Source organism: Mirounga angustirostris, unplaced genomic scaffold (assembly GCF_029215605.1).
Source record: "Mirounga angustirostris isolate CCGP_5_RB_7025 unplaced genomic scaffold, mMirAng1.0.hap1 SCAF_9, whole genome shotgun sequence".
Classification (NCBI taxonomy): domain Eukaryota; kingdom Metazoa; phylum Chordata; class Mammalia; order Carnivora; family Phocidae; genus Mirounga; species Mirounga angustirostris.
In genome coordinates, this window is record NW_026991717.1 from 43638386 (window position 1) to 43662019 (window position 23634).

The window sequence follows — 23634 nt, forward strand, 5'->3', positions numbered from 1 at the left end:
AAATCCTAGAGAACATAGGCAGTAACCTCTTTGACATCGACCACAGCAACTTCTTTCAAGATACGTTTCCAAAGGCTAGTGAAACAAAAGCAAAAATGAACTTTTGGGACTTCATCAAGATAAAAAGCTTGCAAGGCAAAGGAAAAAGTCAACAAAACGAGGCAACCCACAGAATGGGAGAAGATATTTGCAAATGACACTATAGACAAAGCACTGATTTCCAAGATCTGTAAAGATCTTCTCAAACTCAACACCCAAAAAACAAATAATCAAGTCAAAAAATGGGCAGAAGACATGAACAGACACTTCTCCGAAGAAGACATACAAATGGCTAACAGACACGTGAAAAAATGTTCATCATCATTAGCCATCAGGGAAATTAAAATCAAAACCACATTGAGATACCATCTTACACCAGTTAGAATGGCAAAAATTGATGAGGCAAGAAACAACAAAGAAACCTCCAACGAGAGGTTGTGGAGAAAGGGGAACCCTCTTACACTGTTGGTGGAAATGCAAGTTGGTACAGCCACTTTGGAAAACAGTGGGGAGGTTCCTCAAAAAATTAAAAACAGAGCTATCCTATGACCCAGCAATTGCATTACTGGGTATTTACCCCAAAGACACAGATGTAGTGAAAAGAAGGGCCATATGCACCCCAATGTTCATAGCAGCAATGTCTGCAATAGCCAAACTGGAAAGAGCGGAGATGCTCTTCAACTGATGAATGGATAAGGAAGATGTGGTTCATATATACAATGGAATATTACTCAGCCATCAGAAAGGATGAATACCCAACTTTTACATCAACATGGATGGGACTGGAGGAGATTATGCTAAGTGAAATAAGTCAAGCAGAGAAAGTCAATTATCATACGGTTTCACTTATTTGTGGAACATAAGGAATAGCATGGAGGACATTAGGAGAAGGAAGGGAAAAATCAGAGGGGGAGACAAACCATGAGAGACTATGGACTCTGAGAAACAAACTGAGGGTTTTAGAGGGGAGAGGGGTGGGGGGATAGGTTAGCCTGGTGATGGGCATTAAGGAGGGCACGTACTGCATGGAGCACTGGGTGTTAACACGGAAACAATAGAATCATGGATCACTACATCAAAAATTAATGATGTATGGTGACTAACAACATAAAAAAATTAAATTAAAAAAAAAATCACCTGTGCCTTATAATAAAATCTAATCTTGGGGGAGAAATCCATTGTATTCATAGTCATGGGGATTATGTAGGCCTATATACCGGAGGATGGGGAATCTTCGGGACCGTCATAGAAGTCTGTCTGCCACACAGACTGTGACAGTTATCCCAATAGGAAGCAGTGAGGCCTACACTAAAATAATGAAGACAGACAATAGGGGGCAGCCTTGAGAGACCAGGGCCTGGCGACTGATTGAATGTGGAAGAGAAGGGAATACAAGATGACTTTATGGTTTGGGGCTCAAGTACCAAGAGGATTGGTATTACTATTTACAGTACTTTAAGGAAAAAGATTGTTTTTGTTTGTTTTTGAATTTAGTGAGTTTGACATAGATTTGTGGTATCAAAGTAGGGGTGCCTCAGTAGTCAGGGGGACAGATACAGATGTAGATTATAAACGTAGGTGTAGGTCATTGGAGTTCGGATAAGGATTGGAGTTGAGATCTTGGAAATTTTCCTGAGAGAGTGTGTCAAATAGAAGACCAAGATGGTAAACATGGAACAGGAGGAAGAGAATGACGGAAATTTAGGGTGGTAGAAGAACAATATTATGATTGGCATGGTCAAGAGAGAATTTAAAGACAGCGGGAATGGTGGGTTTGCATTTGACACAGTGATTTGTAATAGTTATCTGTAACTCTTAGCTCTTGGGATTCTTTCTCTTCTGGAACAGGAGGCGGAGGGAATGGAATCTGGCGTGGTGTTGAAGGATGTCACAAAGATGAGAGGGCAATACCAGCACTTGTAGGCTGGGGCTAGGGATGCTGAACTTCCTACAGTACGCAGCAGTCCCAAGTCAGCCCTAAATTCCTGTAGTTCCTCTGCTGAGAAATACAGTGCCGGGGGTTTATTTCCATCCCCACCCTCCATCAGTCACCAAGTTCATTCAACTCACTTCTAAGCATCTAGAACCTAGCTTGCTCTCCCCGCTTGTCGCAGCTGCTGCCTTAACTGAGGTTCTCACTATTTCCTGGTTGGACTATCATAGTAGCTTTCTACCTTGATTGTCTATCCCACCTCTCCTTCCTAGGCCATGACTCTAAAATAGGAAACTTGATCGTGAAATTTCCCATTGCCTATAGATTTAAGTCAAAATTTACTAAAATTGCAACAACAACAACAACAACAAAAATACCCACAAAAAAACTTCAAGATCTGGACACTAAGCTAATTTTCTCACCTCTGTGTAGATCTAGTATTCCAGCTACAGACCTCTACATTCATCAAATAAACCTTCCCTTACACTCCTCTTTATGTCAGTGCTCTGTTCCCTTTGTCTGGACTATCTCTGCCCTTTCCCACCTGGAGAACTTTCTTTCAAGAGTCCGCTCTTATACCACATACTTTACCCACATAATCAGTCCCTTTTTCTGGTGCTGCTGAAGAATTTTCCTCACATTCTGCTTCTGCACTCATCTCACTGTGCTGTCAGATACATTCACATGTTTATTTCCCTTCTAACCTAGGAGTGCCTCTCAAGCAGAAATCCTACCTTCTTGTTTCTCCAGCACCCTGGATATTTGTAGAATTAACAGTTCCTCTACTTTTCTAGTTATGCTTTCTATAATAGAAACTTCAGAATCAAGTATGGTTATATCAGTAATTTGAATCACACACTGGGAAATCAATGTGGATGTCTTTTAAGGATTCTTTTTCCTTTTTTAAGGACGATTTTTCTTTTCTTTCTTCTTCTTCTTCTTCTTCCCCTCCTCCTCCTCCTCCATCTTTTTTTGCTATTGAGTAAAATGGGATACTCACTCTGTGATACAGTACGTTACTGTTAAAGTGTTCAAACCTGATATTTATTAGTAGGCCTAAAGTGAATCTTTGCTGACATTTGAGGTTTGTGACATTTCCCACACATTCTTTCTTGACTGGAAGGCATAAATGATTGACAGTAAAGAGCAATTAATAATTTTCCAAGTAAAACATTTTCAGGGGCTTCTGCCTTTATTGCTTCCAGATGAGAGTACAGCCTGTTCCTTATGTGTTTCAAAGATGATTTCAGTTTTACAGTCAGTTAAAAAAAAAAGACACTTTTCTGAATTTTGCAAGATTTGCAGAAGGGGAATTTTTGAAAGTCTGCTGTGTTAGTTGGTAGGTGCCGTATTTGCTTTTTGACAGTTACCTAGATTTTTTTTAATGTGAAGCATACTTATTTTTTTTTTTTTTAGTGCCAGGTTATATTGTTTACTGAGTAAGTACTGCCTATGACATCCAGCAGAGCGAAATATTAGAATAATTAACCATGTTTATGACTACCTGAGTGTTTTTGTTTATTTTTGCAAAATAGGCGAGTGTTGTGTATAAGTGAAGTTGAAATCCTCGGCCATATGTCCATAGACTGGCAGTGTCCATTTGAAGATTTTGTACTTCCTCCCAGTGTCCATGGAAACCTGCTAAAAATTTCAGTCAAGGTAAGAAAACATGAATCACATGTTTAGAGCCAAGACTTTGTTAAACGATTGGATACCAGTGCTTTCTGGCTGTCTTACTGTTAACTACACAGTGTTTGAAGGATCATCACTATGATGATGATTATATTACTGTTACTATAATATGGTGAAATACAAGGAAAGAGGAAAGATGTATAATCAATTTATTTCTGTACTGTATTTTTTTTACAGTCCTTGATTGTGTTGAGTGTCCAGTGAAAAAATTAGGATGTTGATGCTTCCTTTTTTGGTAGAATAAAGCATTAGTAAATACAGTTTTTTTGTTTGTTTGTTTTTTTACTTCATAGGAATATTTTGCTGTAATCTTAGATGCTTTTTGGAACATTCCCTTTTTTTGGCTTTTAGGAGATTATTATAAATATTATATCTAAAACACTCATGTTTTATCATATTTGGCACTTACAAGATACTAATACAATTTAAGTAGATGATAATACTCTTCCTTCCCATCATTTTCTAAAGAAGAACTTTTAATTACATAGCAAGTAATTAGAAGAAATGATACCCCAACCCTTTGCTTAGTTCTCAGGCCCACTTTACTTTGAAATGTATCATTTTTCTCATATATGATATATTATAAATTTATTTTCACCCCTTTAAAAAAAACTACAAATTGTGGGGCGCCTGGGTGGCTCAGTTGGTTAAGCGTCTGCCTTCGGCTTAGGTCGTGGTCCCAGGGTTCTGGGATCGAGCCCCGCATCGGACTCCCTGCTCTGCGGGGAGCCTGCTTCTCCCTCTTCCTCTGCCTTCCTGCTCTGCCTACTCGTGCTCTCTCTCTGTCAAATAAAAAACAAAAAACAAAAAAACTACAAATTGTCATTCTGAGGATGGTAATTCCTGGAGTATGTATTTTCTCCTAAACAATAATGATATTATCTCTATTACTGAAACTATCTGAAAAACATTTATCATAAAATTTAATAGTTAGAGATGCAGGTACTATTACCCTTTAATTTATGTTTTCTTTTCATAGAAGTTTACAAATAAAAGAAACTGTGAAACAATACCATTTTGCATTTCAGCTTTATCTCATTGTAGAACGTCAAAATTGAAAGAGCCCCTTGATATATGAAACATGGTTTTCAAACCAGAGAAGATTCTGTCACTCTGCATATATATTCAGTTATCACTTTTCTTTCACATCAGTGGTGAGAACTGACTCAATGTGTTTTACATTATATAAGAATTTTATCTATCAGCCAAGGAAATGAAGGAAGGGTTTTTTGATTTGTCAGATGTGGTGAGTTATCAGGTGGTGTTTCTGTAGGCTATTTATCATAGCCTGTAGAAAGCCATTATTTTATCCAGATAGACGTGTACTCATCCAATTTCATAAATTCTAACAGCTCACATATGGAACCACTATCCTTGTACCAAAATGATTTAGTTCTTATCATACCTGAATATGGATATTTGGTTAGTCTGTAGGTTATAAAATAGAATTGACATTTAAGCATCCAATTAAAGGATATGGTTTTTTTTTGTTCCCCAGAATAATTTCTTTTCTGTCTTTGTTTCTTTTGAAACAGGAGCGGGGTCTGTTCCACAAAAAAGACAGTGCCAGTCATGACTGTCGGAACATTTACCTGCAGGACACCACCACAGCAGAGGTAAACAATTTACTTTAAAGAATGCCCCTTTAGTTTTTTGAGCTGCAAGATTTTTTTAAAAATCTGTTATAATAATACCCATTATTTCTCCTAAAAGATTTTCCGGTTTTATCTGGTTGGATAGGTGAGCTTAAAATAATATACTTGTGGGCTTACGTGCAGAAGGGTCTTATTTTGCACAACCCGTAAAGACTGTGTGTTCTTGTCCTTCACTGTTGGACCTGTGTGGAGAGCTTCATTCAGCTCTTACTTTCATGCCTTTCTCCTCCACATGAGCCTGTACTTGTCTTTACCATTCATAGTAAATATTTTATTTTACAGAAAGTATATAATGCCATTGATGACGCACGGTCAATGAGACACCAGCAAAAATTGATGAAGCAATCATCACTGAAACTTCTCAGGCCCCAAATACCATTTTAATCACAGATCCCAGGGGGCTGCTACTGGGAGAAAAACCAACCAGTCGGTCTTGTCTATAAATCACTCTTCTTTATCTTGCTAAAGAGAATTTTTCAAGCAATCCTTTAGTTTTAGAATTTTTTTTCTAGGATCGTGAGTACTGGATTTTCCATGTTTTCCCCTTTAGGTTTGACTCTAATTTTGTAACCATCTGTACGTCAGCAACTCACTTCTACACTGCCACCTAAATGGGTCAGGCCCTCAAAGAAATATCACTTGAAACTCAGAGTGAAATTTCCATTAATGTTAAAGTTGTGAAGCAAAGGGCAATGGACCTGTTTTTAATTAAAGTTTTTGCTGAAGAATAAGAGAAGAGCTTAGAATGACTAGTGTTCTTTAGGAGGTTTGGACAAACCTTTGGACAGGTATTGGATATTTTATTTAAAGGTAATTTGTTCAATAACTGAGGTCATATTTTTGGTAAATCAGATAACTGACTGAAGAAAAGCCACTAAAGGGAGAGATGACATGTTTTCTATTTTCTTTTCATGAAAACGTTATTTTTCTCCTAATAAAAACATGTTTTACTTTGCTGCTTATTTTTCTTCCTTGCATTAGGATATAAAAACATATGGAAAATCAAATCTACAAATATCTGTGGTCTGTGCTCTGTAATGTAGCCTTCATAAAACTTTTGAAATTATTTACATGCTCCTTTGAGAGGAACTTAAGTGGCACAATTATAACTTGCTGATACATGGAAATATTGTACTTTATGTTTTTCAAGACTCAAATATGAAAAGCTCAGTATTTTTATATTTCTAGAAATTGTTTTTTTATAAGTTGAAAGATTTTTAAGCGCATCATAAACTAATACTTAATCCTATTGCATACCTAGAAATGTATTTTAAATACTTATTAGGAAGAATGAAAAATCTCTAGTTATTTTATATATAAATAAAATAAAGCATATATAACAACACTGTGGAAAATACCTGGTAAGCATGTCCTTTGAGGGAGCAAACTTATGAGAATCCGTTCAGTACAGCATTATTTTTGTCCTTTCCACATCTCACTTATGCTGATCAGAGATATACTGCCTATAAAAGCTTTTTTTAAAATGCTCAGAAGTATATACCTTGAATGAATCTTTACATTCACTCATGGATTTTAACATGACATTTATTTCAAATCACTGAATTAATGATGTAAATGAAGATGTGGACATACCTGGTTTGCTCTGTTTTTGTTGATAGGTGGTCAGGCTTCTACTATTTTTATTGATGTTTTTTAAGACCAGCCTTAAAACTTTCTAAATTTTTCCTAGTTAATAATTACTGTAGACTCCAAAAGGAGGATATAATAACTGATACCCTAAATATTTGATCTATGATACAGTTATGGTGGGCTTCGCCTTTTCAACATCATTTATTTTTCTGTGAAGGAACATGTCATATATAAAACTTCTAGCCTTAAACAATTTCTGTATCATTCGTTAATCACAACTTATTACAGGGAGTATCATAAACAGAATTTCATAGCAAATGTGTTAGTTTTTTGTGTCTTTAAAGCTGACTTAATCAGGAATTTGAGATATCTGATTATATATTTCATAGGAATCACAGCTATTGACGATGTCCTAAATATTTAAGAAACCATATTGTACTGATGGCATGTACAAAACATTGAACTAAAAAATTTTTATAGAAATATATAAATTCATCATCTCAGTTGGCTTAAAAATAAACTTTCAAATGTTTGTGACATTTTAATTTGATTTAATCCCCTGGGACAGAAATAATTCATTGGTAAAGTATAATGTCTTTTGTGTTTTTAAAAATGCTTTGAGAGTTAATTATTTGCTTATGAACTACTGAGAGAAATAAAATATTTGATGCATTGTTTACAAGTGTGAAGACTGTGGGTTTGTGTTAAATATTCAGATAACACTTACCTTTCCTTTCTATGTCTTTCCCTTTTCCTTTCCCAATCCTGTAATAGTGGGGACTTAAATTAATAGTAATGGAGCACTTAAAAAATGCTAGTTAGGGAAAGGCTTTGCTGGGGGGTACTGAGGTCTCCAGTGCAAGGGGATGTATTTGACAAGGGCCCTGCTCCCACACTTTGAAATCCTTGGCTGCTTTTGCACTGGGTTATGCTTTCCATGGTTTCTCTCCGTCACTGATGGTGTATGGCAAGGATACTAGGGCAGGCCCATTCCTGGAGACAGGAATTGCTCTGATAGCTGACTGTGGCCTTGCAGAACCTTTCTTAGACTGCATGGTAGTCTGGGAGGCTTCCACCAAGTCTGTTTCTCTCCCCTTCCCTCCCCCCAGTCCCTCTACTGGGAGATCACACTACAAATCTGAAGGCGCTTCCAGTACTGTATTATGCAATAAGAAGAACAGGTGCATGATGTGGACTGTAGCAAAGCAGGGGCATCGAAATAAGAACAAACAAAATATCGGAAGATGTGTAGACCAAAGTTTCATACGAAAAATCTGATCTAGGATGGATTTACTTACATGTGTTTCATGATTTTGAATTATGTTTGAGGGAGGACACTATCTTTTCAGTTTTTTGTTTTATTTTTTTGGGTTTTTTTGTTCGTTTGGTTGTCTTGTTTTGTTTTATGCTTTAAGGCCTCTGTGTTGATCTGGTGTTACCTCTAGCTGTATTTTTAAGTGTTCCACATGCATTTCTAAGGCACACAGCCAGGACTAAAGATTAATGCTCTGGTCTTAAAATAATTAAAGAAGAGTTCTACAAATATCTATGCCGGTTAAAATATAGAGATGCAATTAGTGACAGAGCTACAAGAACCATCTTTTTACTGGGGAGAAAACGATCTTCTTCGAGGCACAAGTCCTTTTGGTTGAGAATTAGTGCCAGAAAGTCCTCTAGTACTGATGGAAGTGGGTTCACTGCGCGTATGTGTTGGTTCTGAAAAGAAAGGGAAACTCACCGGAGCAGAGGGGGAGCACATTTCTCTTGGTAATTGTGCCTACAGTGGAAGAATTTAGGCTTATTCTTGAATTCATGCTTGAAAGTATCTTGAGTTACAAGGCTCTATCATTCAAATAGTCAACATAGTGGGTCTCTTAGATCTGAAAAAGCCTTTAGAAAGGCCTTTTGGGTTTGTTTTGTTTTGTTTTTACATAGACCCACCATCCCTTACCAAAATTCAAAAAAGCCCAGAAAACTAAAAAGTTTTTCATAAATTTGAAGTAAACACATTTGACAGAAAAATCTGAACTGACATTTGGCTAATTTTGGCATTTATTATTTTTGGTATAAATGAGTTGGGCTGTAGCAAAATTAATATATTCAGTTATGGGGTACTGCTCCAGACTTCTTTGGAGGTGTAGAAGCTATGTGGTGTATGAAGCATATTTTGCCTTTCTACAATTTAAAAAGCTTTGTATTCTGAATCACATCTGGTCAAAGGGTTTCAGATAAGAGATTGTAGATCTGTATACCCTTAAAATTATCAATTTATTAAAGTTGCTTCCCAAATTTTAGAAAAAAACCTAAACTCTAGGAGGAGCAACTGAATTTTCTTCTACTTCGGACCATGCCAGTGTTCCATTTTACAGTTATACTGGAAAATTGTTCTGATAAAATGTTCAGAGTAATTGATGTTGACATATAGGAGACTGAAATATTACCATAGGTTGATGCATCATAAAGATTTGTGAAAACTATGGAGAAAAAAATACAAATTAGAACAAAGTCATGATTTCTGCCCCCCCCCCCTTGTATATTAAGTAAGTAAGTATCTGGTGGATGAAAAGTTTTTAGAATTGACCTCTAGTGGGAAAATAATTCGAATAGTAATGAAATAAGCTAACATGATCCTCTGCCTTGATAGTATCCACTAGGATAATAGTGAACACTTCACAAAGAGGATTCAGCTCTCAGTATTTTTTTTAAACTTGAAGAACCAAATGGTTTCTTCAGAGATTGACTATAGTGCTTAAAGTTTCCCAGGGGCAGTTTAAATTCCATGATAAATAATTTTCATTAAAAATAGATTTCAGATCTTGGTCTTTGGATTTGTTTGTTTTTGTAGAAAACATTTACCTTGGGTGCCTGGATGGCTCAGTCAGTTAAATGTCTGCCTTCAGCCCGTGTCCGGCTCCCTGCTCATGAGGGAGTCGGTTTCTTTCTCTCCTTCTGCCCCTCTCCCCCTCCCCGCCCCCGCACTTGTGTGCAATCTCTCTCCCTCTCTAATAAATAAAATCTTTTAAAAAAAGTTTATCTTAAAAAAAAAGTTTATCTTATAATTCCGTTTTTTTCTCAAACTACTTTCCTCCTTTGTCATCATTTAAGCTTTATACATCTTTTTTCCTTTCTTATATATCATTTTATTTCTTTTTACAGTACATTTCCATTATTAAATTCTCTTCATTAAGTAGATTTTATACTGGTAGTTGGCATACTATAACCCAGGGGCCAAAAAAATCTGTTCTTGTAAATAAACACAACACCCATTCATTTATCTTGGTTATGGTAGTTCCCACTCTACAGTGGCAGAGTTGAGTAGCTGTGACAGAAGCAATATGGCTGACATATCCTAAAATAGTCACTATCTGACCCTTTACAGAACAAGTCCAACAATCTTGATATACTGTATAATGAATCTTACAGATGGAACAGAAATAAGACACTAGATGATTTACCCAAGATCTTATGGTGAGATAGGAGTTAAAATTAAGATCCAACACCTACCAACCTCCCTTTTTTATCTCCACCTCTTCCTGGAAACAAGGATACTTGGGTCAGTTTTGAATGAACATAGCCAATGTTAGCTTCTTGGATTTATTTTAGAACCTCACAGCCTTATCCCAAAATTATTTATGTATTTTCTCCTCGTCTGTGTTTTAGGTCTAACCGTGACACAAGTATTTCCCATAGTAACATTCAAAATCTAAACTGGCCCTTTGTCTAAATTTATTTTTTCCTAGAGAATTGTTATGTGTGGTCTAATATTATTGTAGCAGTTTACTAGCAAAGATACCTTTTGAGGTGCAAAAATTAGGAAGTAAAAACTTTGGGTACAAGACATAAAACTTGCCTCTTTTCTAACGTACAGCTGGAACGAAGAACCAAATGCAGGGTCTTCGGCCATATTCAAACCATTAGAGAGTTCTACTGATATCAGAAGCAGAGAAAAATGCCCAAGATACATACTTTATCACAATTAGATAGGGGCTTACCAAGGAAGAAATGATATTTTAAAGCACAGTACATCATATGATAGAGTAGTAATGTAACAAACGAGCAGGTGTTTGAAGATTGCAATTTGAATGGAAGCTACAACATTTTAGCTTCATCAGAGGATTCTGCTGCAAATCAGTTAAACGAGCACTTATTGATGGTTTAAATTAAGAAGCCACATTTGAACAGGGCCCACTTCCCTTCCCTATGGAGTGCTGTTAAAGATTCTTAACCTACTGTGACACTTCTGATCAAATCTTCCCTATTTCATTCAATTCAGGTTGATTTACACTTTCAAAAATAGTTTAAGAAAAAGGGTGTGTGTGTCATGAATAGAGGATTAGCAGAATTCTTAATTTTTTTAAAATAAAGATTTCCTAGACTCTGCAGTCATTTGAATATCAGTAACTGTGTTATGTCAGTAGTAGATTTTTTTTTTTTCTTTAAGATAAGAGAGTCGTACTTCTGAGAGATTCTGAAATAGTTGTAAGGTCTTCATGACATTTTAATACATGTGGAATTATTGACCACAAATACATTGCAGGAAACAGTTCCTTGCCCATGTTAAAGATTCCTATGGTTAAAGTTTAAAGATCTAGAAAGTGCTTCTTTTGAGTTGACCCCAAATGAATAGAGTGGAAATCTTGCATGACTATTATTACAATCCAGATGGTGAATGGATACTATTGAAAACAGTTTTGTAAGGGCCATTAAGAGTGATTACCCATGACTTACACTGGCGAATAAGAATATATTGCCCATTCTACCTAAAATTAATGACTCAGTCGGTGTTGAATGCAGCTCTTTTAGAAGCACCAATAGTGCTTATTTTTATGTCAAATTGATTAATATCCTTTTTTGGGGAGAAAACATTCAGGGGCCGTTGTTTTAATTGTACTTAAATTCATAGAATTTCATATTCATATAATTATAATAGTCCCTGGTTGGAAGGTCCTTATATTCAGCATGAAGCTGTTTTCCTGTGGCTTCCACCTATTGAACTCAGTCCCAAATACTTGGGGCCATCAGAGTAAGAATGGCTTTTTCTATATATGGAAGCCTATATATGGGAGCACTGCATAATGGAATTAAGGGTTGGTCTCATGTCCTACCATTCATTCAATAAAGCATGTAAGTCTTCAAGTTCTCATCTTTTTCTCTCTACGATCCCTGATTAGACATAACTTCAAGTCATCAACAAACAGTTTACCCATGTCCCTCTCAGATGGTACACTGAACTAACACTGAGCTGAACCAGATATAGTACACTGCAGGAACGAAATAAGGCAGAGTGGAACTTGGACAATTCCATATTTTCTTCTGCTGTCCTGCTAGTAATAAGTATCCCAACCTATTAACTACTTAGCCCATTAGCCCATTACAACAATGGGGTAATTTTATTTATCCCCATTATATACTGTCCCCATTATATACAATATAATGTCCCCATTATTCTACTTTATTCCACTTATAACTTACACAAAAAATTGTTGAGTTATCCCTTTGATCAATCTTACTATGCTTGATCTTAGCCAAAAGGCTCTTACTAAAAGCAAGAGTGAATTTGTGTAGTACTATAAATTTAGAAATCAAAAGACCCCCCAAAAATCCTTTTGCCTCCCTCAGCCTCAGTTTCTTCATTTGAAAACAAGATCTTTGGACCAGATCTACCTTTTTGTGACTGTTACAAATTTTAGTTATTGATAAAACAGTAAGTTTTTAATTGTTATTTTGAAGTGTGAGTTGTGTTAAAGTTTTTATTCCCTTTCTCACAAAATCCCCATAGATATTAAATATATATTTTGAGTGATCAGGAAGGGTTTGTTTTGTTTTGTTTTGTTTTTTTTAAATCACAAAGCCTTTAACAGAAAAAGAAGAAGTTTGAGATACTGTTGCTAGTCCTTGCACGTGAGCATAGTCTGGATGGGCGGAGAGTGCAGGTAACTTGGTGCCAAAAGAGAGCCTTTACATGACCTGTGAGGAGGAATGACCATGTCTGGAGCCAGGCTATTGCTCTGAAGATAGAATCCTGCTTTTCTTCCTCAGAGACACACCCTCAGCAGTGCCCTTTAGTTGCCCGAGGATCCAGGCAATATTTGATGGAGTCATAGCTCACATCATGCCACACCAGACCAACCTAGGCTCTCTGTAAGATACCACTACAGTGGACTGAATGTTTATGTTCCCCCAAAATTCATATGTCAACATTGTAACCCCCAAGGTGATGAATAGGGGGTGGGGCCTTTAGGAAGTGATTAAGTTATGAGGATGGGGCTCTCATGAAGGAGATTAATGCCTTTATGAAAGAGACCCTGAAATGCCTGGCTGGCTCAGTTGGAAGAAGATGTGACTCTTGATCTCAGGGTTGTGAGTTCAATCCCCACGTTGGCTGTAGAGATTGCTTAAATATTTTTTTTTTAAAGAGTTGATTTTAAAAAAAGACAACCTGAGAGAGCCCTCATACCCATCCACCATTTAAGGACAGAGTAGGCACCATTTTGTCTATGAAGAAACAGGTTCTCACCAGACACCAAATCTAGCATCATCATCTTGGACTTCCCAGACTCCAGAACGGTGAGAAATGTTTGTTGCTTATAAGCCACCCAATTTATGGAATTTTTGTTATAGCAGGCCAAAATAGACTAAGACAATCTTCCACTCAGAAGATTCTCCTGCTGGCTAGCCCTATCACCTGAAATATTGTTGGAGACCTTGCTTTGGATAGAGGATTATAAATGTTAGCCCTGTGGGTTAATTTGCCAAATCAGAAAGAGGGTAGGTCACTGCTAGGATTAGACTGCCAAAAAATTAAGAAATATCCAATTAAAAATGTTAGATATACTTAAAAAGTATTTAAAATGAGATACTATACAAACAGAAGAGGCAAATTTGAATAAGAACTAAGTGGATCTTCTAGAGATAGAAAATATCATTGAAATAAAAAGTCAATGAACAACCACAACAGTAAATTAAACATAGCTGAGGTAAGAATTAGTGAACTGGGAAATAGAATTGACTCAGTACATATCCTGGAACACAGTAGAAATCAAGAGATGGAAAATATAAATAAGTGACATAGAAAATACGAAGAGAAATCCAACATACTTCTAATCCAAGTCCAGAAGGAGAGAATAAAGAAATTGTTGATATATTCCAGAATTTATGAAAGATATGATAGATACAGGAAACGAAGTGAGGCCAGAGTAGTATTAAAAAAAAAAAATCCAGACATAACATACATTGGTTTGAAACGATAGCAGTGCAAACACAAAGAGAAAAGCAGAAAAAAACAGATTAGTGGCAAAGAATCAACAATTAGACTGACAAGAGAATTCTCAACATAATAGCACGTAGGAGACAATGGAATATTTACACATTTTTGAGAGAAAACCAACTGTCTGCCGAGTTGTGTTTAATCAGCAAAATTATCACTGAAGAGTATGGGTTAAATAACCCTTTTCAGAAAAGAAAAAAGTATTTCCACTTTCAGATCTTTTTTTAAAAAAATCACTAAAGGATGACCTTCAGGAAAAAGGAAGTTGAACTCAGAAGGAATAAAATATAAAGTAATGGTAACAAAGAATAGATAAACTTTAAAATACTGCTTTAAATAGCAACAAAGGTGCATAAGAAGTTTATCAGAACTTTGCAAGACACGGAGAAAATTATAAAACCGTATTGAAATAAAAAATTTTCTTAGATGGGAAGTTATACAATGTTCATGAGTGGTAAGACTCATTAAAGAATAATCATGTTCAAACTCATGTATAAGTCCCGTGCAATTCTAATCAAGATTCCATGAAGTATTTTTTTTTTTTAAGATTTTATTTATTCATTTGAGACACAGAGATGCACAGAGAGAGAGAGCATGAGCAGGGAGAGAGGCAGAGGGAGAGGGAGAAGCAGGCTCCCCGCTGAGCCAGGAGCCCGATGCGGTGCTCCATCCCAGGACCCTGGGATCATGACCTGAGCTGAAGGCAGATGCTTAACCATCTGAGCCACCCAGGCACCCCTCTATGAAGTATTTTTTTTGTGGAGCTTGAAAGATTGTTCCAAACATTCACATGGAAATTGAAAGGCCAAGAACTGTCAAATCAATTTGAGGAACAAGATCAAGTGGAAGGTGTGTTTTTTTTCTTTCATATTTCAAAGCTTACTACATAACCTGTAGTTTTAATGAAAATGATGTAATATTTTTGGAGAAATAGATAGGTATATGTAACAAGATAGACTAATAACAGAACCATACATATATGGAAATATGTAATATAATAAGAATAATAAGGATAGTAAATAAAACATTCTTACTATATAAGTTTCAGGCACAATTGTAAGTGCTTTATGTAGTCTTTATTTTAAAAGATTTATTGATTTATTTTAGAGAGAGAGAGAGAGAGCAGGGGAAGGTCAGGAAGAGAGAATCTCAAGCAAATTCCACATTGAGCTTGGAGCCCGACATGGGGTGAGATCATGACCTGAGCCAAATTCAACCAACTGACCAGCCAGGTGCCCCAGTGCTTTGCATATTCAGACTCCTTTATCCTCAGAGGTGCATTAAATTTCAGTCAAGCACAGCAGCATTGCTCATAATAGTCATGAATGGATGGATAAACAAATCGTGGTATACATATACAATGGACAATTGTTCAGCCATGAAAAGGAATGAAGTATTGAAACATGCTACAAAATGGATGCGCCGCCATAGCACTCTGATAGGTCAGAGAAGCCAGACACAGAAGGTCCCATTTTGTACGATTCCTTTTATATTAACTATCCAGAATAGGCAAATCCACACAGACAGGAAGCAAAGTAGTGGTTGCTAGGGGCTGGGGAAAGGGGAAATGGAGAGTGATTACTTGAAGAATATGGGATGTTCTTCTAGGGGTGATGAAAAAGTTGTCTAACGAGAGAGCGATCGTGGCCGCACAACATTGTGAGTGCACTAGAAGCCATTGAATTGTACACTTTAAAATGGTTCATTGTTGGGGCGCCTGGGTGGCTCAGTCGTTAAGCGTCTGCCTTCGGCTCAGGTCATGGTCCCAGGGTCCTGGGATCGAGCCCTGCATCGGGCTCCCGGCTCTGCGGGGAGCCTGCTTCTCCCTCTCCCACTCCCCCTGCTTGTGTTCCCTCTCTCTTGCTGTGTCTCTCTCTGTCAAATAAATAAATAAAATTAAAAAAAATAATAATAAAATGGTTCATTGTTAATGTGAATTTCACCTCAAAAAAATTTCCATCATCAAGAATAGACTATTCAATAAAGGATGCTTGGGAAATTGATTTCTTCATATGGAAAAATATAAAGTTTTCTTTTTCATACGATACACTAAGATAAATACCAGGTATATTAAAGCCCTAGATGCGAGTAATACTTTAACACTTACACGTACCTTGTTGAACACACACTAAACACTTCCGTCAGAAATCTCCCTTTTTTAAAGCACAACACACGTACTTGATATTAAGAGAATATCGTTATGGTCTTGAGAAGCTAGGATTTTCTGCAAGAGAAAGGACCAGTAGAAAGTGAAGTGACAAACCACGAATGAGGAAGGAATATTTGGAACCAGGATAACTGACAAAGGGTTATTAATTGAGAATATATGATGAACTCCCTCACCGCAGTAAGAAAAAAGACAACCCAATAGAAAAATGGGCCAAGGCAATGAACAGACAACTCGCTGAAAAGGAAATCTGAAAAGAAATCAGGAACATGCAAATCGAAATAATGACATGCCCTTTTGCATCTGTCAGATTGACAGAAAATCCAAGTTTGAGCACAGCTGATGTTTCACGGGATGCGGAAATGTGGGCCCAGTAAAACATTGCTGATGGGATATAAAATCGCTTTAGAGAGCAATTTGGCATTACCCACACAGCTGAACAGGCGTACAAAACAGTTCCACTCTCAACATCCAACCTAGAGAAACTCTCAAACAAGCAAAGAGGAAATAAGTAAATATACAAGGATGTTTACTGCAACACTTTAAGTAAAAACAAAAATATGGAAACAACTGTCTATCAGTAGTGGATAAAAAAACATAAAAAGAATACTAAAATGACAGTTGTAAGAAATGAACTCGTGTGTGTGTTCACGCACACATGCATACATAAGCTAAAAAAAATGTGGAGTGAAAAGAACAAGTTGTGAGACATTTCAGGCACATGAAAATCACACATGCCAACTCCAGGACACTGATTATTTCTAGGAAGGGTGGTGAGAAAAGGAATGGGATGGGAGAAGGGTGGCTTTCGGTATGTCTACAGTGACTTGTTTGTGAACAGTGAAAGGGATGGAGAGCAAAAATGGCAAAATATTGACATCTGTTAAATCCAGGTGGTAAGTGCTTGAGTGTTTATATAAGATTATTTTTCACACTGTATATATACAAAACATTTCATATTTGAAAGAAAGGGAAAAAGAAAGATCACGGCCTCATGCTCATGGTAATATATGAACTGAAGAAGTACGTTAGCACAGCTTGGTGAGTTGGACCCCCCCACGCACCCCACCCCCACCCCCACCCCAGGATGAGTTGCACCCGGAATGCACAAGGGCTTTCAGGCCAGAGCTGCAGAGCATTCTCTATGGACACTTTCTGTACAAGGGGGCCTCCTGCTGCGGGAAAGAGGGCAGATGTTGAGTAACTCAGGGTCTCAGCAAAAGGCAAGGAGGGAAAACAGGAGAGAGGGGGCCAGGTCAAATACAGAATGAATCCGGCCCTGAGGATGTCCTCTTAAACAAAGCCGAACCCATGCATGCATCTGCTTTCTCCCCACACTCCCTCCAGATGCCAGCAGTGAGACGGACACGGACCTCCAAGGGGAGGACAGCTGATAAAAGGTGTCCACAAATTTGACTGTATTTGACTGAGCAAACTGGATACAGCCGACCCAAGGCTTGGTGGGGATGGGGTGGGGTAGGAATCATGCTGAAGAACGCTGGGGAGACTTAAAAGTAAAGGAGGCCATATTTTGGGTGTGGAATTGAAAAGAGGAGGATTCATTGAAAGTCCTAAATGAGTAATTAGATCCCCACATCTCCCCAGTCTCCCACAACCAGCTAACATCCCTCTTCTGAACTTTGAAGGACACAGGTGGGAGGAAGGAGACGTGTGCAGGGGTGTGACGGGTGGGGTGGTTAGTACCCTGGGGAAATTGACAGAGCTTCTGCATTCTGAGGTACCAGACCCAGTGGGGGCAGTTCGGGGTGCTACACTGAAAATGGGGAGCAGTTAAGGAAAAATGAATATTTTGATGAAGCAGACCACCCCCTCCCCCGGCCCCAGCCTCCCCTTCTCCCCTCACACTCCCAAAACACTGAGCACGCAGGCTCAGACTCCCAGACGGGAAAATGGATCTATTTTCCCCTCTAGAGAGCTAATTTGCCCAGGAGATTTTTGACATTTTGAGATTTTGACATTAGAGATTTCTGACATTTGATGGTCTCCCAACAAAGTAGCTGGGTTTGACTGAGCCCATTGAAGATGACAAGCCGGGAGACAAGGCCCTTGTTTTAGAGAGCTGTGAACCGAGTGTTAGGGAGGGCAGGGGCCTGCGCAGTGAAAGCAAGTCAGACTGCACACTACTCTCTACAATGCAGGTGTCTTTTCCTTGAAGATAGAAATACTATAAAGTATAGTAAAAAGATACAGTCAGATTCGGTGGAATGGAATTTCTAAGGAAAGTCAATTTTATTGTTTTCAGGTACAAATGATTTTCTAAGTTAAACTAGGCTATCAAAGTATGGTCTGGCCAGGGCTCTGGGGGACCCACTTTAATGAATTAGATAAAGTTGATTCATATCTCATATACTAAATGATTGTCAATTGCTGCTTCTAAGGTAATTGAGAATGCTTGAGAGTAACTTAAGTGACACTTTACACTATTAATTAGCTCTACCTAACTTTTTTATTTCATTGACAGAGCAGAGGCCTGGCTTGAATTACTTCAGCAATCCAAGGTAATGAGGTTTTCTGGGTAAGGAAATGTTTCTGGATCTAGGATGGCCTGACAGGAATCTGATTCGGGTTTAGGAAGCTCTTGACCTCTGGTGGCACTTGCTTTGCGTTTCCATATGGCAGCCCAGCCTTACATGTACCTTGTTGAATACACACTAAACGCTTCCATCAGAAATCTCCCTCTTATAAAGCACAACACACATACTTGAAACAAACATATTTTAGGGCTGATTTGATTAATTAATTCGAAGACCAGAGCTCTGGGCAGTTAGTTGCTTCTTGAAACATTTGATTTTGAATCAACATCTTTGTCAAAACAGACAGGGACAAGGTGGCCTCCTAGAGAAAGATAATGTTCCACTCATTTGCTCTCTAAGGAAGCTTGCCGTATCTTTTTTCCTTGTGTCAGAAACCTATGGAGTGCCTTTTCATAAAGAAATACTGTATCTACTTCCAGAATGGCTCTTGTCTTCACGGGGCTGATAATCTAAGCAGGAGATCCCATTTAGCACAGGGCGGGGATGGAGGGTATGGTTAAGGAGTGACTCAGACAAATCCGGGATGTCTGCATTTGATTCCACTTTATGATTTTTCCTTCTTTTCCCCAAATTCCTTTTTTTTTTTTTTAATCTGCCCCCTTTCCTTGTTCCCAGCTGCTGCGGAGGAGAGACTCTGACCTCACCTCTGTTGGTATCAGGCAGAGCCCATTGTGCGGCTTGTCATGTTCCTGGACTGCCCGAGTCTGAGACTGTGACAGCTGGGGTGGCCATCGTGGGCAGAGAAGAGATACTCTTATTTCTCTTGACGATGCTGCTTTTCTGTGATGTGGGCAACCCCTGGGCCCCAGCTGCACAGGATAAGAGAGGAGCACCAGTCTGTAGTGGGAAGGCCTAGGCAGGGGTCTCAGGATGCCCTCACCTCTCGCCCGTCTCCTTGATGGGAACGGAACACGCTGGTTCTGAAAGCCCTTCTAGTCCTTTAGTGGGCTGAGTAGTTTGAACCATGAGTAAAAAGCCCTGGTTGTAATGAGCTTGACATTCTTTTAAAGAATGGCAGGTACGTTTGTCCTTGGTGAAATTTAGAAATCTTTCTCGGAATCCAACCTGCAACCCAGTTGTTAGCACAGGTCAATTAATGAAACACTTAGTGCGCATCTACCATGTGCCAGGCACTGCACTAGCTGGGGGCACAGACATTTAGGGCTCTGCTTATCGGGGCCATTTGGCCCAGGGAGGCATCGAGGTAAGGAAGAAACAACTGGGTCTAACACAACTTTATAATTGTCATTGTTCTTGAAATTTGAGAATAAAATTTCCTTCTGTTAATTCTCTTGTGATAAAGTAAGCTTACATATTAATATGTGCATAATTATTATTAATCTAAGCACACTTGAACGGTACACTTCAGAATTAAATTATGAAGCACAGTCTTATTAATGCAGAAAGAAAATGGATGGGCATGCTGACGGATTTAGTTACCTTTTATAAACGCTGAATTGGCTTCTTGAATTAAAATAATCATATGTGTCTCTTGAAAAGATATTTACACTGACAGGTTATAAATGCTAACTAAATTCCTTTCAGACCAAGCAGCCGCCGGGTCCCTTAGACTTGGAGGCATTTAATTTAGGAAAGGTGAAGTTTAAGATTAATTAATCATTTTAAGTTATTTTTTTACATTATTTATAATGTTTTAGTTAAGGGCTCCAAAGAACAGCCAAAGTCATCTTTTTGCAGGGAGCATCTTTTTATGTTTTCTTTTTTTTTTTTAAAGATTTTATTTATTTATTTGAGACAGAGAGAATGAGAGAGAGCACATGAGAGGGGGGAGGGTCAGAGGGAGAAGCAGGCTCCTCGCCGAGCAGGGAGCCTGATGTGGGACTTGATCCAGGGACTCCAGGATCATGACCTGAGCCGAAGGCAGTCACTTAACCGACTGAGCCACCCAGGTGCCCCTTTTTATGTTTTCAAATCTGTTATTCAAAAGCCGTGTTTTTGGTAAATTTGGATGTTATGTCTTTCCAGGAGTACTTACCACCGTTTTGTGCACAGTCTGATTTTGATTTTCGTGGTTCTGAGTGGATTCGTGTCATTGGATCCGAGACACTGTTTCGGACCACTTTTCTTTTCTAAAGACCTCGGCATGAAAACCTTTCAGTGGATGTCCCACATCCTCTTCCTTTTAAGCATTTCCTTTAATTTGACCTTTCTGATTTGATATTCTAGTGTTTTAAATTCTTTTTTTTCACCCAGTCAGCATCCTGTGGGCGTAGGTGCTGGAGAAGCGGGTTATGCCTGCCTGTGCATACGGTGCATATAGGGGAGGCAGGAAAGCCGAAGGAGAGAGCAGAGGCTTTTCCAGCAGATGGTGTGAACCTCTGCACAGTGGCCGAGAGGCTCTGTTAGTTTCCTCAACAATAACATGGAAATAATAATACCTGTCTCGTGGAGGTGTTGGGGAGATTGCACAAGATCATATGTGCAAAGCGTCTGGCAGGATGCTTGCGGCTCAGAGGAGCCAAGTAAAAGATAGCTAATAATTAAATCCGAGTGGTCTTTGATTTTGTCGTTTTGACCCAATATTCCTGTTAAATATCTACATTCGCACCCTGTAGTTTGCATCAGTATCTGAAACCACACAAAAATTAACTGTGCAAAACTATATTGATAAGCATATATTAATGACCCTTAGTGCTTAAGTAATTCTGTTTTGATGACAGTTTTTAATTCAGGTGAGAAGGTAGGCCCACCTCTGTACATGCCCACAAAGTAGGGCAGAATGCATCTGCTTGAAGTATTACTGGAGTCGAGTTCCTGCGAATGCGTGGGCACTGCAGAATGGACTTTATACTTCAAAGGGACTAAGAAAAGACCAAAATGTTTTGCAAATGAAGTGATGCGATTTAAAAAGAACAGCCACTATTTGTCTCTTTTTTCAGACCTGTCTCTGTTTGAAAGGGCTGGGCCCGGCTTGGATGCCCAGACTCGAAAGTTCCCTGAACCAGGAGAACCATGTGCGAAACCCATCAAGGAAGTAAGGCTTCCCCAAAACCCAACTTCATTGTTTTTCTTGGAGGTGGAGAGAGCGGCTGTTCAGAAAACTTTGCAAGGTTTCTGGGAGTTGTTATGAATTGAAGGCCGTTCCCTGGACTGGATTCGTAGGAGGCACCAGAGTCCGCCCGCCAGTCAACGTGGAAGCAGATGTGTGCTGGCGATCCCGAAGCGGAGGAAAGAAAATCTGGAAGAAAAACTCACTTGGCTTGCTTAGTCTCACTTTGCATCTCTCCAGGCTGTCTTTCCCCCGATTTCCACTAGAGGGCACCAGCTACCAGCTGTGCCGGCGCTCCACGTAGGGGTCTTTACCGATCCTGGGCCCAGGAGACAGTGGGGGCCTGCTGCAGAGACTCCGGAGGAGTCTGGGTCCAGTCTGGGGTTCAGGGTTCCCTCAAGAGGTGACCCTTCAACTCCCTGGAGAAGGTGGGGACTGTGAGAGCCCTACACTGCAGGACTGGGATTTCAGAAACCCCAGTGAGGGTTTTTTGATTTTTAATCTTCTCTGTCTCTTTGTTTCTAAAGGGCACTGCAGGGATGAATTCTGTTGGATCTCAGGGCTCTGGGGACTATATCTCCTGAACGCCAGTCGCCAGACCCCTCCAAACACATATGTCCTTCTGGGAGCACCAGACTGGAATATTTGAAACCAGAAGTCCAGAAAATCCAGAACAGATGTTTTCCCTGAAAAAGGCAGGCTCTGCGTCCCAGAGCCCCTGGGCCTCCCTGCCCCTGGCCAGTGTTGCTCCTGCGTTGGCCCTCTTATGAGTGAGGGGGATTACTCCTGACTTCACATTCTCAGGAACAGGTCAGTGGTTCATGGTGCCCTAAGTGGGCTCCCTCTCAGCATGCTCTGTAAGCTGCAGGATATGATGAATGTCTCCCAATCCTGCCCTGCTTGCCCCATTCTTTGTTGCTGCTGGCTCTGTGTTGGAGGACCTAATTTTGAGCGACCTGCACCTGTATAAATTACTTCTGCCACTTGGCAACATTTACTGAGAATAACCGGGAGCCACATTTCCACTGCATTCTGTGTCTTACAGCAATATGTTTTGCACATATTATGCCTTTGGCTACTTCCACAACCATAAGGCATGACTCTTACCCTTCCCACCTCACAGATGAGAAAAACAAGGCCCATTAACGAGTAAGTGCTGGCCCCAGGACTTGAACTCATATAATCTGATTCAACAGGGAGTGCTTGTATTTTTTTTTCTTTTTTTTTTTCAGGCGTTGGCAGCAGTAAGAATTTATTTGGGTTTGACTCCAGGGAAAACCTTCGGAATCCTTGAGCTTCACATGGGTGTGTGTTACGGGGAGATTATGACATCCCCTCCAGACACTCTTCAGAAATGGCAGCATGTATTTTTCCTGGACTGGTTGAAGGGCATCCTTCCTTAAGGCAGGAGGATGAACTGGACGAGCCCTGGAGGCGGCTTCTAACCATTCTGTTCTGTAGAACAAAGCCCCCAGAAATAGACAAACCGGTCCCTTTTACCACAAGAACATCTGTGGATAATTGTATGAAAACAAGCTATTTCCAGGCTAATTAATAACTACCGTGGAGTCTTTTAGGAGGTGCTCATCTCGGTAATAGATTAAAAAATTCTATTTGGCTTAAGACCTCATTGTTCAGGAGCTGGGCGGCTGTCCCGCGAGAAGAATGCAGTTCTCCCCGTGGCCACAGGGTGGCGGAGTGACCTTAAGCTTCTTTCTCGCCTTTC

General features: G+C 39.1%; 1 protein-coding gene and 1 long non-coding RNA gene across 2 annotated transcripts in view; both read left to right on the plus strand.

Moving 5' to 3' along the window:
• VPS13C (vacuolar protein sorting 13 homolog C) overlaps positions 1-8782 on the plus strand; it is a 179419-nt gene extending 170637 nt beyond the window's left edge. Inside the window, exons 81-83 of the mRNA XM_045899939.3 lie at positions 3508-3631; positions 5200-5280; positions 5602-8782. Of these exons, the coding sequence (XP_045755895.1) occupies positions 3508-3631; positions 5200-5280; positions 5602-5703 (307 nt within the window). The 3' untranslated portion in view covers positions 5704-8782. The remainder of the gene's footprint in view (positions 1-3507; positions 3632-5199; positions 5281-5601) is intronic.
• A 1413-nt stretch (positions 8783-10195) lies between these two features.
• The window catches only part of LOC123861135 (uncharacterized), a 71632-nt gene continuing 58193 nt past the window's right edge, over positions 10196-23634 (plus strand). Inside the window, exons 1-4 of the long non-coding RNA XR_010404999.1 lie at positions 10196-18862; positions 21799-21893; positions 22436-22718; positions 23141-23213. This is a non-coding gene — a long non-coding RNA (uncharacterized LOC123861135). The remainder of the gene's footprint in view (positions 18863-21798; positions 21894-22435; positions 22719-23140; positions 23214-23634) is intronic.